General features: G+C 52.8%; 1 protein-coding gene across 5 annotated transcripts in view; it reads right to left on the reverse strand.

Moving 5' to 3' along the window:
- Positions 1-1,041: 1,041 nt before the first annotated feature.
- Positions 1,042-13,468, reverse strand: part of PRMT2 (protein arginine methyltransferase 2) — a 32,970-nt gene continuing 20,543 nt past the window's right edge. For 3 of the 5 annotated variants that reach the window (XM_044250734.1, XM_044250733.1, XM_044250735.1), the window contains 5 exons: positions 7,432-7,607; positions 4,915-5,044; positions 3,975-4,111; positions 2,303-2,474; positions 1,042-1,641 (listed from right to left, as the gene is read on the reverse strand). In XM_044250734.1, the coding sequence (XP_044106669.1) occupies positions 1,609-1,641; positions 2,303-2,474; positions 3,975-4,111; positions 4,915-5,044; positions 7,432-7,607 (648 nt within the window). In that variant the 3' untranslated portion in view covers positions 1,042-1,608. Of the gene's footprint in view, positions 1,642-2,302; positions 2,475-3,974; positions 4,112-4,914; positions 5,045-7,431; positions 7,608-8,422; positions 9,260-13,468 lie in introns of those variants that run through there. The other 2 variants (XM_044250736.1, XM_044250738.1) reach the window with 2 other exon arrangements.

Below are 13,468 nucleotides of genomic sequence, written 5' to 3' on the forward strand. Positions count from 1 at the left end.
CCGAACCCTAATACTAAGCCGAATCCGAACCGGAACCCGAACCCTAACCCAATACCCTAACCCCGAACCTGAACGTGAACCCAACCCCAACCTCAAATCCTAAACCTGAAACCAAACCCGAACCCTAACCCTAACCCTAACCGTAACGCCTAACCCTGACCCGGACCCTGACTGTGTAACCCTAACCCTAACCATACCCTGACGCTGACCCTGATCCTAACCCTGACCCTAACCCTGACCCTAACACTGAGCCTGACCCAATCCCTGACCGTGACCCGAAACCTAACCCTGACCCTGACCCTGACCGTGAGCCTGACCCTAACCCTAACCCTGACCGTGAGCCTGACCCTAACCCTAACCCCACCCTGATCCTGACCCTAACCCAAACACTGACCTTATCCCTGACCCTAACACTGACCCTGACCCGATCCCTGTGCTAAACCTAACCCTGACCTTGACCGTGAGCCTGACCCTACCTCTAACCCTAAACGTAACCCTGACCCTGAACCTCAACCTAAACTGACCATGACCCTAACCCTGACCCGGCCCTGACCCTAACACTAACCTAACCCTGACCCGGCCCTGACCCTAACACTAACCCTGACCATGACACTGACCACGACACTGACCCTAAACCTAACCCTGACCTTGACCCTAACACGGACCCTGACCCTTAACCTATCCCTGATTCTAACCCTAATCCTAACCCCTACTCTAATCCTAACCTTGACCCTAGCCCTGTCTTTCCCTATGCTAACCCCAACCCTAAGACTAACCCTAACCCTAACCCCAAGCCCTAACCCTGACCCTGAACCTAACGCTCACCCTGACCCTAAACTGGAACCTAATCTGAACCCTGACTCTGACCCTATACCTAACCCTGGCCCTGACCTGAACCCTGACCCTGACCCAGTCCCTAAACAATACAAAAAACTGTGGACCTCTCCCCTCCAGGCACGGAAGTTCTATCAGAGGAGAAAGGTTCCGAAGCAACGCATATAGCATGACCCCATGCTTGTAAACAGAGCGTGCACACAGCAATGGGTTACACGTCAACATCCTTTATTTAAAAATATTTATTGGACACGTGCGATGTGTCGACACAGAACAGACCTGGAAGATGTCTCTACGACTGTACTACCCATGCAGAGTCCCGTGCATGCACGGCCAGCTCCGGGGCCGGCCCGGCCGGGACAGCCCCACCTCCTGCATGGCGAGGGGGGACGGGGGCTAGGGCAGCAAGGACACCACGACACACGATGCGTGAACAGTCACTTTCACAGGACCACAAGGGTGATGCGTGTGTGTCCTACGAGTTTAGAACTAGACCTAGCTAGGGACACTGTGCCACCAACTCACCACAAGCCAGCACTGTGGACACCACTGGTGGACACCTGCAAACACAGCTACTTCTAGAGGACGGACACAGGCAGTGACGGTGGTGAGGGACTTCCCGCCGAGCCCGGCGCGGTCGGCAGGTGACTCTGACGACGGGACCAAGCCCGCAGAGGCGGGTGCTGTCGCCCACCAGGCGGCGAGCACGGGGGCTCCTGTGCCAGGGCTCCTTCCTGCAGTGTCAGCTCCCCGCTGCCCACAGAGCGTCCGCTGTCATCTCCAGATGGGAAAGACCTTCTCTCCGCCCTGGCAGAGGCAACGCAAACAAAGCCATCAAATCAGCCATCACTGCAGGACGATTAACGTGCCGTGTTTCCTAATAACTGATTGTCGTCCAAAAGAACGACATTCAGGTGCAGAAATTTTCCTGAAGACACGTTAAAACTTTTAACATGAAATCAGCGCAAACAAAGTACAAAAGAGGTATTAAAACATACAAACATCTGATTTTCCTTCCTGCTCTACACGAACCCAAGAGTGTCCCCGGCGCAGCAGCCCCTGTGAGACTCCAAGCCCCAGGGCCCAGCTGGCCACAGCCTCTCGGTGGGCAGGATGGCTCCAGCACCCTCCAACCACCGCCGTGGTCAGATGACCCACAGCACACCCCTACGCCACACGCCCCCGGCCCCGCCTCCGCCCCCAGCCTCCCCAGCTCTCCACGGGGCCTCCTGGCCGCGGGAAGGGTGGACCTTGGCCAGGCCGGGCTCTGCCGTCACAGACTCACGCTCTTGCCCTCTACTTCCGGTTCTGCACGTAACAGCATCCTATTCCCACCGGGAGGATCAGAAAAATAACGCAGCGGACAAGGCCGTGTCTTGGCTGGTCAAGGGCTGGCCACCGTGATCACCCCAGACCCGTCTCCCAGGACCAGCGCCCCCGCCCCTGACTTTACAGCTGAGTATCTCACTTTCTGCGACGTGGGGTCTTGCGTGGAAGTGACAGACCAGCTCAGCGCCACGGACATGTGCCTCCTCCACACCGGGTTTCTCTGCAACACAACTGAGCCCGTGACCACGTCCCCCGGGACGACAGAGACAGGCTCGTCCATCATGAAGAGCACCTGCTTCCAGTGGGTGGTTCTGCAAGGCACGGGGCAGGGGTCACCGCGCTGGAGCCGGACCCTCTAGGCTTCCCCGCAGGACAGACGCACCCCAGCCTGACAACCCGGATGGCCTCTGTGGGGACAGGGACTGAGTTACGACCCAGGGCGGCGGCAGCTCCTGGACACGGCACAGATTGCAGGCAGGGGAGGGCAGCTGGCACGGGTGGCTCAGAGCACACACGGCCGGGCCCAGGCCCCTCGCTCCTTGCCACAGACCCACACCTCCCCAAAGTCCCCTGCTCGGTCGCTGAGCCGCCCGTGCTGGAGCCCCCGTTTCTGCAGCCCGACAAGTCGTCCTTCCCGTACAAGCCCGGGGGAAGGTGAGCGGGACAGCCGTACCATCCGGGAGACACAGTCACACTCCGAGCTCCTCAGGTCTTACCGGCTCGGACAGCTTGGCCCGACCACCCACTGCCGCCTCTGCCCCACACCTGGCATGCAGCCCACGGTCCCGCTCACCGGCCCCCCCCCTCCTGCCCCAACCACTGGGAGGGTCTCTCTCCGCCCTCACAGAGCGCCCGTCCCGTGTCTGCACCCTGCAAGCCCACACCACCTGTGTGTGGACACTCCGGGGGGGGAGACTACCCGGGCACACGACCGTCCCCTGGGTGTCTGCCATGGTCCTACCCTCACCTGGCATCTGTGCTCGCGGGACCTGGACGGAAAGCTGGCCAGAGCCCAGCCCCGCCTCCTCCACAGGACACAGGGCGCACAGCCCCTCGCCTCTGCCCCCCCCCACTTTCCAGAAGGGCATCTGGGGTCCTCCTGGGCCCACTGCCATAGCTAGCATCTAACCGGGTGTTGCCACAACCCTCCCTGGTCCAGACAAGTTACCGAACAGGACAACAAAGGCGCCAGAGGGAGGCAGCATCCCCACAGGGGCTGTTGTCGACCACGGAAGCTTCCCAGTGTGTCAAGCAAGTGAGCGGCATCACGTTACTGCATGAAAAGTTGTCTCAAGGGGCACCGGGGGGGGCTCAGTATGCGAAACCTCTGCCTTCGGCTCAGGTCATGATCCCACGGTCCTGAGATCGAGTCCCCATCGGGCTCCCTAGCCCAGCGGGGAGCCTGCTTCCTCCCTCTGGCTGCCGCTCTCCCTACTTGTGCTTTCTCTGACAAGTAAATAAATAAAATCTCTTTTTAAGAAATTTGTCTCAAGAAGCACTGACCTTCCCCCGGACAGCTGGAGTGGAAAGCCCTAGAGCTCTATGAGACCACGGGACGCAAAAGCAGCTTCCAGGGCCAAGACCAAGTCTGCTCCTCCTAGTCACGCAGGGGTCAGAGGGCAGCCCAGGGGAGCCCAGCGCGGGGACGGGTGGGGCCCGGCCCGGACTTGCCCACCCATGGCCCGCACACCCTGCTGCGCGGCCCAGGACCGCTGGGTCTCGGCCAGAGGGCTGACCACCCGAAGGCAGGCCAGCCGCGTCAGCTCCTCCCGGGACTGCTGGTGGGGCCCCCGCGGGAGACGCACACTCACGGGTGAAAGGGGCCTGTGCTCAACACCAGCTGGGGCTCGTCCTCCTCCAGACTCTGGAACCGCACGCTGAACCAGGCCGTGAACCCGTGCAGTGCGCCGGCTTTCCTGATCTCGAAGTGCAGCTCGCCTTTCATCGTCTGTTCAAGCGGACGGTAAGAAGGGGACACGCGTTCTGTAAGTGCAGGACTGGGCCATGAGGGTCCCCCCGAGCAAGAACTAGCACCTGTCCGCCCGGGCCCGCCCCACAGATCCCACAGCCCTGCCCTGCCCTCAGAACCGTCTAGTTCAGCAACGGCGAACAGGACTTGCTGGTTTAGCTGAACACCTCCAACACCACGTAAAATTTCCTCCTCCTGAAACTACTAAAACTGGCATCATAAATCCAAATGCTGCAGATAATGAGAAAAGGTTTCAAGCAATCTGGGCCTCATCCGCCCAGACAGGAGTGGAACCGAATTTCCTCTCAATTCTTTGCATAAATGAAGTTCCAGGCTGGGTCTCTATTCTGCAGAACTACGTGCAGAGTCAAGAGCTCAGTCTCCACGTTGTTCTGTCCGTCGGAACCCCGCAGGGGCTGCCCGGGACCCCCACACTCGCTGCTCCCGCACCTCCCCGCACACCGTCAAGTAAGGTCCCGCGGCCACATGCGCCACCGCGTGGCAACAGGAGGAAGTAAAAGTAAGAATTAAGAATTCTGTCATCAACGGAGTGAAAACAGTATTAATTCAGTCCGTGAAGAAACTGGATATGATGCATTAGAATCCAAAGACGCTGAAAATATTAAACATAAATCTGAAAAGAATGGATGATGTTGGAGAGGCCAGCGGTAAAGAAAATAACTTAAAAGTAAAAAATACAAAATCAAACATAAAGTAGCCAAGACTCTGGGAACGTCAAAGCCAGGTTCACGGCATGCGCCGAGGTCCGCGTCGGGTCTCACCTCCAGGTCCGCGATCTGCACAGTCCTCATGTCCAGCTGTAATATGGTGCACGGCTCCGAGAGACAGTCTTCTGGTTTCAAAATGTGGTTATACTTGGGCTTCGAGAAAAACTCCTTAATTGCTAAAGATCTAGGGGAAAAGTCAAAGGCCTTGCTCAGAGGCGCGGACCGACATCTCGGGCTCTGACACGCGCACGCACGCACGGCCACAGCACGCGCGGCGTCTCCAGCATTCGCCGGATTCCAAGCCACGGCCTGCGGCCCAAGGACACGGAGACGGGCTGGGGGTCCCCACGGGCGGCCCGGCGAGACCGCAGGGCGAGCGCCTCCCAGCTCCACCCTCTGCGCAGGGCCTGAGCTCCTGGAAACCAACCGCCCCTCGCAGGCGGCGCCCGGACCCATCGCACCTCCCCCTGACTCGTGCACAGAGTCCGCGGGAGCCCAGCGCGGCCCCGTCGCCTGGCCCGACCTCGTCCCGTGCACACGGCCTCTCACGGCACAAGAAGGCGAGTACAGGACAGTAAGATATTCACAGTAAATGACACACTCCTGCTCTAGGTGACCCTCTCTGACCCGCGTCAGCCCGACTCTCAGGAGGGGTCCCCGCACACAGGGGCCGAGCCCCCGCACCGTCCCTCCTTGTCACTCGCCTGACCCCACCGTGGAACGTGGTGCTTGCCCAGTCGCAACGTACCACGGGAGAGGGTTCAAAAATGGAGCACAGCACTAACTTCTAAAATAACAATGAAAAGTCAACATTTTAATGATGCCATGATATGGCCACGTTTTTGTAAATATTTTTCTGATAAAAATAATTATGCACATATAAAGAATTCGGAAAATACAGAAAAGTTCAAAGAAAAACCTTGAGTCTCCCATGCCCTTGCCTCGGTACCTGCTACAGTCATTGTCCCCCTGGGGCTCTATGTGTGTTTTTATGCAAGCAGCAGCCATTCTGCGTCTGTGCTCTGTGCCCCCCCCTCCGGTGTCACCATCTCCTAACCCATCGGACGGGCGTACAGCCATCCACCACGCTCCACGGGGTCGTCTGTTCCCTGTGCTGTGTGTTCGGGAGCACGCCGTGGCGGGACCGACGGGGAAGGGGGCGGATGCCCCCGCACCCACAGCTCTGGGCACATGGCGCGTCTCCCCCATCTCACCTACAGCTCAGACAGCACCAACTGCCACTTTAATGTGATCTTTGCCCATCCGGTTGGCAAAAATGGCATTTAATCTGCATTTCAATCACTAATGATGCTGGGATTTCTTTCAAATATTTATTGGTGACTTTATTTAGTTTTTGTGACTTGCTTATTCCTGTGACTGGGCTATAATTTCACTGGACACTCAGCTTTTCCTAACTGACTCTAGGGTCTGCCAGCTGGCACCTCCCTCCAAGCCCAAGCTTGTCCGCTTGTCCGCTCAAGGCCAGCGGAGCTTTCCTTCTTTCTGGTCACTTTCTTTCCATCGAAAACCTGACACATGGGCCCCCACCGATTCCGAGAGCTGATGCAGATGCTTTAACACAAAACTCTTAAATCCATGGGAAATTAAATTTCCGCGCACAGGATGAGAGAAGGAAAGAAGTTTCAAGGGCTCATCCGTGGCCCAGAGCACTCTGCCGCCTGTGCCCCTCACGCCCCACGTCTCCCACACACACTGCGCGGGCCCGTCCTGCGCCGCTGCTCTGTCCTTCCCTGGCTCAGGACCACTCTGCCTTGGTCACTGAGCCCCCAGCTTAGACCTCACACCTGGCCCTCGATGAATGAGGGGCCGGCTCTGCCTGGACCTCTCCTCCACATCCTCTGTGGGGTTTGGGTTGAGAGGGCAGTGGTCCAACATGTTAACTGGGGAAGGCGTCTTCCTGTGGCTTTATCGTCTCTTTTTTTGAGTTGCTTAATAGAGGCCAAAAGGGCCCAGAGCCTCCCTTCTTCTCACCCAGCAGACGTCCATGCTCACCGGCCCGCACGGCATACGTGAGACGTCCTGCAGTTTGAGCCGTGGGCCCCCTACTTCCCAGGGCTGACGCTGGCACCCCCGACAACCAAGGCACACCGGCTTCCGTCACCATCTTCTAACGAGCGGCAACAGTGGGAACGTGAAGGCCTCATCAGCCGCGTTAGATCACAACCGAGTTCAGCAGTGTGAGTGCGTCCGGGTCTACAGCGAGGGAAGCGGGCACTGTGGGCGTCGCGTCCTCTGCAAACTGCCAGGGGTGACTTCACAAATAACCTTCTCTGATCCTCTAAACTGAACAGCTCTTAGCAGGAGCACATACTTGTGTGTTAACAGACCATGTACCGACAAAGGCCTCATCTGTAACCGTGACCACATTTTCCCACCATATTTGAGCCTTGCTAACTCCCGTCACACCTGCTACCAGCGTAAAGGCTCGAGGGCCGGCCTGCCAAGTCCTCAGGCCTGGCGTGAACCCCTCAGCGCCGCGGCGGGCTCCGCACTCGGGGTCTCCCCAGCCCGCGCAGCAGAACACGCCGGCTCCCGGCCCGCCGCACTCACTTGAGGGCACTGAGGTTGAACTCGTAGGCGTTGTCCCAGAAGAGCACCTTGCTGCGGTAGTCCCGGTCGGCGCTGCAGGGTACCAGGTGCAGCGCGGCCGTGGTCGGCCAGATGACCCCGTCCTCCTTCAGCCACGCGTCCCGGGCGTACAGGATCGACTCGATCATGAACTCAAACTGCACAGGGGGGAGACACACAGGGGACACGGCGGCGGAGGCCGCGTCTGTGACCAGTTGTCTGGGGGGCCGACCTGTACCCGCAGCAGCGGTGGCGCGGACCCTTACCACGGCCTCGGCCAGAGTCCCACCAGCTCCCGTGAGACTGAGTCTACAGCCAGGCGGCCGCCGGCCGGGAGACAGCTTCACCCCGTCCCCCGCCACCCCACGCCAGCTGCTACCCCGTTTCTAACAGCCCCAAAGGGCCGCGGCGTTTTCACTGTCCCACTGTGGAAACTTGGCCTGCGGTAGTCTCAGAATTTTCACAATCCTGTAAGTTCACTGAAATCACCTCCTAAAAACACGAGACATTAAAAGCAGGCGCACCGCGGAGGTTCACATGGTACTTAAGTCGTACGAGCGGCCCAACAGCTGCCGACGCCCTCAGAGCTCCCCGGACAGGCGGGAGCGGTGCCTCAGCCTGAGACAGCAGCGGCAGGAGGCCAGCCTTTGGGTCAGAACCAGGGAGCGTGCGGGGAGCGTGCGGGGAGCGTGCAGGGAGCGTGCGGGGAGCGTGCGGGGAAGGCTAGAGGCACTTCGTTCTGCAGCCGAAGGGAAGCCACGAAGGGTTTTTTCTCAAATAATTTCAGGCGCTTTTCATTTCAGAAGTAGTGGATGTTCCGTATGTAAACATTCAGAAAAGTCAGAAAAGCACAAACCTAAACAAAAGTCACGAGTAAACCCAGCACCCAAGGAACCACTGCTCGCTTGACACTTTATCCCAAGGACTTTCTTCACGTACACAGACATGCACGCAGGTGAAAACCATATACAGATAATTTTTAATTCTATTTTATTAAACTATCTATGGTCAATCAGTCAGTCCACCGATTTTAACCCTTGTATGGATCTGTGTATCCACAATCGGGACACAGAACAGCTGCATGACCCCAAAGCCCTCCTCCCACCACCCCCGACCTCTGGAAACCGCTCAGCGGCCTCCCCGCAGCTCTTGGGGAGAATGTCGCACAAATGGAACAACTTCTTTCTACACTGATAGGTTCTGTCCTGTGCTTTCCATCGCTTCTGTGTCTTTCCTTCTTACAGTGTGACACTGTTCCGTCGCCCTTACTGACGCCACCGGCTCTCTGGGGTCTGTCCCTGGCATCCGAGTACGAGCCGCTCATCCTTCATCACCCAGCAGTAGCCCTGGGGCAGAGGTACCCCCGACGCGCATCCAGTCACCTGCTGGCGGACATTTGGGTTGTTTCCAGGTTTTTGGCAATTTTAACTGGAGCAGTGTAAGCATGCACAGGTTTGTGTGTGGCACAGCCGGCGTTTCCGTGTCAGTACCCAGAACTGGAATCACCGGGTCACACAGCAAGCGCACCGGTACCTCCAGAGGACACTGCCCAATGGCCCCAGAGCGGCTGCGTCACTGCCGGGAGCCTCGGCGGTCCACGGCACTCGGAATCACGGAAACTGCAGCCACCCCGGCAGGCGTGTGGTGGCACCGCGTACAGCCTCAGTCTGTGTCCCCTGGTGACTGCTCTGCTTCCTGTCTTCACACGCTCCCTTCTGAGACATCTGTATACTCTGGCAAACTCTCTGTTCAAGTCTTTTGCACATTTTTCACTGAGGTTGTTTACTTTCTTCCTGTTGAATTTTGAGAGCTGTTTGTATATTCAGGACACATATTAAATATGTGATTTGCAAATACTTTCTCCCACTCTTACCATGTTTTTTCATTTTCTTTTACAGAGCAGACATTTTTAATTCTGATAAAGTCTGGCATATGCACCTTTCCTTTAATGGACCATACTTAAGAATCAACCAAAACCTCTTTGCCTAACCCATGACAATTTTCTCCCAAGATTTCCTTTTAAAGTTTCATAGTTTTAGTCTATGCTATTAGATCTAGAATCAATTTTGAATTTTTTGGAAGAACGTATGAGGCTTAAAAATGAAGTTCTTTTTCTCTTTTCTTTTCTTTTTCACACGTGGATGGCCAACTAACTGTGCCAATATCTTCCAATGAAAAGACTATCTTTTCTCCATTAAAATGATCCCACTCCCCTGTTAAAAGATCAGTTAACCATGTTTTTAGGGATCAATGTCTCTACTTTAGGCATCGACCCATGTGTCTGTCCAGTCACCAGTACCGCACTGTTTTTACCACACAGCTTTACACTAAGTTTTAAAGTCAGGCACGTAATCCTTCAGATTTTATTCTTCTTTTAAAAATTGTATCCGCCTGGGGGGCTCAGTGGGTTGAGCCTCTGCCTTCGGCTCAGGTCATGATCTCAGGGTCCCGGGATCGAGCCCCCATCACCCGCGTCTCCCTCTCTCCCTCCTCCTGCAACTCCCTCAGCCTGCCCCTCTCCCTGCTTGGGCTCATTCACTCTCTCTCCAATAAATACAATTTTAACAAAACCAAAAGACAGCTGACAGAATGGGAGAAGATATTTGCAAATGACATGTCAGATAAAGGGCTAGTGTCCAAAATTCATAAAGAGCTTGGCAAACTCAAGAACAAATAATCCAATCAAGAAATGGGCAAAGGACATGAACAGACATTTCTGCAAAGAAGACATCCAGATGGCCAACAGACACATGAAAAAGTGCTCCACATCACTCGGCATCATGAAAAAGTGCTCCACATCACTCGGCATCAGGGAAATATGAATCAAAACCACAAAGAGATCCCACCTCACACCGGTCAGAATGACTAAAATTAACAAGTCGGGAAACAACAGATGCTGGCGAGGATGCGGAGAAAGGGGAGCCTCCTGCACTGTTGGTGGGAAGGCAAGCTGGTGCCACCACTTTGGAAAACAGCATGGAGGTTCCTCAGAAAGTTGAAAACAGAGTTACCCTGTGACCCAGTGATTGCACTATTGGGTATTTACCCTAAAGATACAAATGTAGTGATCCGAAGGGCACATGCGCCTGAATGTTCATATCAGGCAATGTCCACAATAGCCAAACTATGGAAAGGACCTAGATGTCCATCAACTGATGAATGGATAAAGAAGATGTGGTGTATATATACACAATGGAATACTATGCAGCCATCAAAAGAAACGAACTCTTGCCATTTGCGACAACATGGATGGAACTAGAGCATATCATGCTTAGCGAAATAAGTCAATCGGAGAAAGACAAATATCATATGATTTCCCTGATATGAGGAAGTGGAGATGCAACATAGGGGGTTTAGGGGGTAGGAAAAGAAAAAATGAAAGAAGATGGGACTGCGAGGGAGACAAACCATAAATGACTCTTAATCTCAAAAAAACAGACTGAGGGTTGCTGGGGGGAGGGGGATTGGAAGAAGGGGGGTGCGGTTATGGACATTGGGGAGGGTATGTGCTATGGTAAGTGCTGTGAAGTGTGTAAACCTGGTGAGTCACAGACCTGTACCCCTGGGGATAAAAATATGTTATATGTTTATTATATGTTTATTTAAAATTTTAAAAATTAAAATTTAAAAAATTTTACCAACTATTCTAGTTTCTGTACTTTCCAAATAAAGTTTACAATGAGCTTGTCTACACAGACCAAACAACCCTGCTCCGACCCTGACTGGAACTGTGTTCTGTCTACAGACCAGTGTATGAACATCATTACCAATATGTCTTCCAGTCCATGAACACTGTATCTCTCCATTTATTCGGGTCTTCTGTGACCTCTTTCATCAGCACCTTATAGTTTTTGGCCTATAAAACTTGTACATGTCTTGTTGCCTTTCTAAGTATTTCACATCTGGGGGCTACTGCAAAAGCTACTGTTAGTGGATAAAAACCCTCAAACAAAAATAAGCCTCCTGAATCCAGCAGTACATTAAAAGGACCCTAACCCTCGACCAAGTGGGATTTACTTCTGGGATGCAAACACAGTTCAACATACAGCAAATCAGTAGATGTGACATACAACATCAACAAAATGAAGGTTAAAAATCATATAGTCATTTCAATACGTGCAGAAAAAGCATTAATAAAATTCAACTATATTCCATGATCAAAACCCAAAAATCTACAAATTAGGAGAATATCCCACAACATAATAAAAGCCACATACGTCAAGCCTAGAGCTAGCACCATACTCGACGGTGAAAAGCAGAAAGCTTTCCTGTAAGATCACATGAAAGTCAGGCATGTCCTCTCTCACCATTTTCATTCAACATAGTCCTGAAAGTCCTAGCCACAGCAAGGCAAGGAAAAGAAATTTAATAAGCATCCAAAGCAGAAGGGAAGAAGTAAAACTGTCTCTATTTGCAGATGATGTACTATATATAGAAAATCCTAAAGACTCCACCAAAAACCTTTAGAATAACAAATTCAATAAAGCTGCAGAATATGATATTAATATGTAAAAATCAGTTGTGCTTCTATACACTAACAATAAACTATGAGAAAGAGAAATTAAGAAAATAATCCCATTTACAGTTCCATCAAAAATAATAAAAATACCTTGGGGCGCCTCGGTAGCTCAATGGGTTAAAGCCTCTGCCTTCGGCTCAAGTCATGATCCCAGGGTCCTGGGATCGGGCTCTGAGTCCCACATCGGGCTCTCTGCTCAGCGGGGGGCCTGCTTCCCCCTCTCTCTCTGCCTGCCTCTCTGCCTACTTGTGATCTCTCTCTGTCAAATGAATAAATAAAATCTTTAAAAATAATAATAATAATTTAAAAATACCTCAGAATAAATTTAACCAAGGGAAGTAAAAAAGATAATGAAGAAAGAAATTAAAGAAGACACAAACAAACAGAAAGACATCCCCTGCTCATGGACAGGAAGAATCAGAATTGTTTACCTGTCCACACTTCTCTATCTACAGATTCAATTCAATCTCTATCGAAATCCTAATGGCATTTCTCACAGAAATAGGAAAAGCGGTCCAAAGACTACAACTGAACAGAGCAATCTTGAGAAAGAAGACCGAAGTCAGAGACGTCGCATTTCTTGGGTTCAAACTGTATTATAAAGCTGCCGGAATCAAAACAATACGGTACTGCCATAAAAACAGACGCGTAAGTCAACGGAACAGAACAGAGTCCGGAAATTACCCCATGCATCTGTGATCAATTAATTTTCAACAAAGAAGCCAAGAACAGACAATGTGGAGAGGAGAAAGTCTTCAAGATGGTGCTGGGAAAACCGGGTTGCTGCACACCCAAGAGTGAACAGGACCACTGTCTTACAACACACACGAAAATTGACTCCAAATGGATTAGAGACTTGATTATAAAATCTAAAACCAAAAAATTCTTAGAAGCAAACACAGGGAATAAGCTCCCTGAACTGACCGTGCCAGTCGACTTTTGGATGAGACACTAAAAGCAAAGACAACAAAAGCAAAAATAAACAAGTGGGGCTACATCAAACTGAAAAGCTTCTGCACAGCAAAGGAAATCATCAACAACAAAAAGATAAAGTTTCACCCGATAAGGGGTGAAAACCCAAAACATACAAGGAACCCATACAACCCAACAGAAAAAAACTATTTTAATTGGACAAAGGGACTTGTTTTCCAGTCATACAAAGGGCAACGGACACAAGAAAAGATGCTCAGTGTCACTGAGCATCAGGGAATGCAAATCAAAGCCCCACTGAGGTGTGACATCATACCCCTGACGTCAATTATCAAAAAGCCAACAGGTGGAACGCGCGGGTGGTGCAGTCGGCTGAGCATCTGACTCCGGGTTTCGGTTCAGGGCATGATGTCAGGGTCGTGGGCCTGAGTCCCGTGTCAGGCTCCGTGCTCAGCGGGGAGTCTGCATCTCTCTCTCTCCCCCTGCCTCTCCCCGCTGTGCTCTCTCTCCCTTGCTTTAAAATAAATAAATAAATCTTTAAAATAATACAACATACAGCAGATGCTGGCA

Source organism: Neovison vison, chromosome 6, assembly GCF_020171115.1.
Source record: "Neovison vison isolate M4711 chromosome 6, ASM_NN_V1, whole genome shotgun sequence".
NCBI classification, from domain to species: domain Eukaryota; kingdom Metazoa; phylum Chordata; class Mammalia; order Carnivora; family Mustelidae; genus Neogale; species Neogale vison.